The sequence below is a fragment of the Mandrillus leucophaeus genome, unplaced genomic scaffold (genome assembly GCF_000951045.1).
Source record: "Mandrillus leucophaeus isolate KB7577 unplaced genomic scaffold, Mleu.le_1.0 Scaffold467, whole genome shotgun sequence".
In the NCBI taxonomy this organism is placed as follows: Eukaryota; Metazoa; Chordata; class Mammalia; order Primates; family Cercopithecidae; genus Mandrillus; species Mandrillus leucophaeus.
The window spans coordinates 63,861-66,839 of record NW_012104998.1 but is presented as its reverse complement, the minus strand read 5'-3'; the positions used below and the strand labels follow the sequence as shown (position 1 = coordinate 66,839).

Sequence of the window (2,979 nt, the reverse complement as noted above, 5' to 3'; positions counted from 1 at the left end):
GCCGGCGGCGAGCGCCGTGGCAAGGCACCCACGGGCTGCGCGTCTGGACCCGCAGCCGCGGGAATCAAGAAGCCAAAGGCCATGAGGAAGTTGAGCTTTGCCGATGAGGTGACCACATCCCCTGTCCTGGGCCTGAAGATCAAGGAGGAGGAGCCCGGAGCGCCGTCTCGGGGCTTGGGGGGCAGCCGCACGCCGCTGGGCGAGTTCATCTGCCAGCTGTGCAAGGAGCAGTACGCAGACCCCTTCGCGCTGGCCCAGCACCGCTGCTCCCGCATCGTGCGCGTAGAGTACCGTTGCCCTGAGTGCGACAAGGTGTTCAGCTGTCCTGCGAACCTGGCCTCCCATCGCCGCTGGCATAAGCCGCGTCCCGCGGCTGCAAACGCCGCCACAGTCTCCTCCGCCGACGGGAAGCCGCCTTCGTCGTCTTCGGCCTCCCGGGACTCCGGGGCCATTGCATCTTTTCTGGAGGAGGGAAAGGAGAACAGCCGGATAGAGCGGACTGCGGATCAGCACCCGCAGGCCAGGGACAGCTCCGGGACGGATCAGCACCTGGACAGCGCCCCGAGGCAGGGCCTCCAGGTGCTGACGCATCCAGAGCCACCGCTGCCACAGGGCCCCTACACGGAGGGGGTGTTCGGGCGCCGGGTGCCTGTGCCGGGAAGTACCAGTGGTGGCGGGGGATCCGAAATTTTCGTGTGCCCATATTGCCACAAAAAGTTCCGTCGCCAAGCCTATCTGCGCAAGCACCTGAGCACTCACGAGGCGGGCTCGGTCCGTGCGCTAGCGCCGGGCTTTGGCTCTGAACGCGCTGCCCCACTTGCCTTCGCTTGCCCGTTGTGCGGAGCGCACTTCCCTACCGCAGATATCAGGGAGAAGCACCGGCTGTGGCATGCTGTCCGCGAGGAGCTGCTCCTGCCCGCTCTGGCGGGGGCTCCTTCCGAAACGCCAGGCCCTAGCGGGCCATCTGACGGGAGTGCCCAGCAAATTTTCTCGTGCAAGCACTGCCCGTCCACTTTTTTTAGTTCTCCGGGGCTGACCCGGCACATCAATAAGTGCCACCCCTCAGAAAGCCGGCAAGTGCTGCTGCTGCAGATGCCACTGCGGCCTGGCTGCTGAGGGACGAAAGAAAGGATGATTTCGAGGTTGGCCTTAGAGGAAACAGATCATGGGAATTTCTGTGGGGCTTTCTTCAACTTGCAAGTTTACTTTCATTCCTTCCTATGTTTCTCCCTCCTAAAATTCTCCCTGTAGTCAATGTTCTACCAGAGGAGCAGACAGTGAAATGTAATATCCCTTTCTAGAGCAGGTATGTATATGGTACAAACCTTGAGATCAAAGACTGTCAGCTTTAAATCCTTCTCACTTTCCCCACTAAAATAGGATTTTTCCCCCTTAAAACTCTGGAGACCCTAACGAATCCTATATGATTTGTAATTCCTATGGAAAGTTGCGGTGAATGAGTGCATGTCTCAGTGTCCACAAAGGGTTCTGGCTACCCTTTGGGAGTCACCAATGTTTTTTTCCTCTTGTCATCACAGGCGCCTATGCAGCTTCTGTCTCAATAGGATCAGATATTTTGCACTGTATCTGTGAATTAAAAGTTATGTGACTGGTGCCAAACTTAAGGAGATTCAAGACCTGGCAGAAAATGTAAGAGGATGTTTGCTGCTTTTGGGGTGCGTGGGGATCTCCCCCGTAAACTTTCCTTTGCCCAATTATATGTACATGTCCATTCTTAAGTTGGTGTTTGGAGGTGGGGAGGATGCTACTTTACTGGAGTTGAGACACCCCCTAAAATTCTCAGCTATTTTGTGTGCAGTATTCAGGAAGAGCTACTTCAAACCTTTCTTTAAATGGCTTTTTGGAAATACAGAAGTCGTTTCCTCAAGTTTGACTGTTTTAATGGGGTTTCACCCAAATTGTTTAATGCTTCTGCTGTAAATCTCATACCGTGTATTCATTATGAAAATATGTACAGCTTAAGGAAGATGTTAACACCTATAATCCACTAGGGAACTGAATGGCAATTTGCTCAATATTCAGTATTTTCTTTTCAGCAGCAACTTTTGATTTTTTAAAAAAAACCATTTCAGTGTACATTCTGTACTAATTCCTTAATAGCCAGAGTTGGGACACTGGCTGAGCACTGCTTGACAGAAAGCCCATATTTGTAAGACGCTTACCACCAAATAAATGTACATAGTCTGTGCTTTTGTTGTGTTCTGTGTTTGTCTTAAGAATCCTGTTGAACACAGCCTATTTTCAAAGTCACATTTCTTATCTACCCAATGTCGCTATCCTGTTTTAGAATGTTAGTGACCCATTTGGACAGAATACAAAGACGGAAATATTTTGCAAATGAATGTAATGGTGCAGGAATGCAATGAAAAATCTTCCTTTGAAGTATGGCTGCAAAGACTGAGCTCCAAAAGGCAAGGAATATGCACTAGTCTTTAAATCTACAAAAGACATCCCCCCAAGAAATGTCGACAGAAAATATATTTTAAGTATGTATATATATTTCAAACTAGTGAACAGTGTTACTTGAAGATGAAAAAAAGTATTTTAATAGTGCTAATTAATTTCACTATTTCAGGTTTGTATTTTTACTCCATATTGTTATGTATCATCAATCCATTAATTTTTTTATAGCACTTTAGAAACATGTATGCAGTTACTCTGATTTTCCTTTTTGTAATTCTTCACCTTGGCTGCAGGAAATTGTTTATATTGTTCAATCTTCTTCCCAAGGACTCTATCCATTTGTTTATCTTCTACATCAGCGTACATAGGACTTTTAGTTTTCATTTGTAAGAAAACAAAAAATTGAGTGCACAGAAGTTCTGAAAGGTTGTCTTAGAAAACTTGTCAGTACAAAGTTTTATTGCTGAAAGTATATTATAAAACAAAGTAAAATTTAAGAATCAAAAAAACATGAAGCTGTAATCCCAGCACTTTGGGAGGCCAAGGCGGTCGGAT

The 2,979-nt window shown here is 47.7% G+C and overlaps 1 protein-coding gene across 1 annotated transcript in view; it reads left to right on the top strand.

Annotated features, from left to right (window-relative positions):
* INSM2 (insulinoma-associated 2) overlaps positions 1 to 2,209 on the top strand; it is a 2,821-nt gene extending 612 nt beyond the window's left edge. The window contains exon 2 of the mRNA XM_011995059.1: positions 1 to 2,209. Coding sequence (XP_011850449.1) covers positions 1 to 1,116 — 1,116 coding nt within the window. The 3' untranslated portion in view covers positions 1,117 to 2,209.
* The last annotated feature ends 770 nt before the right edge of the window (positions 2,210 to 2,979 follow it).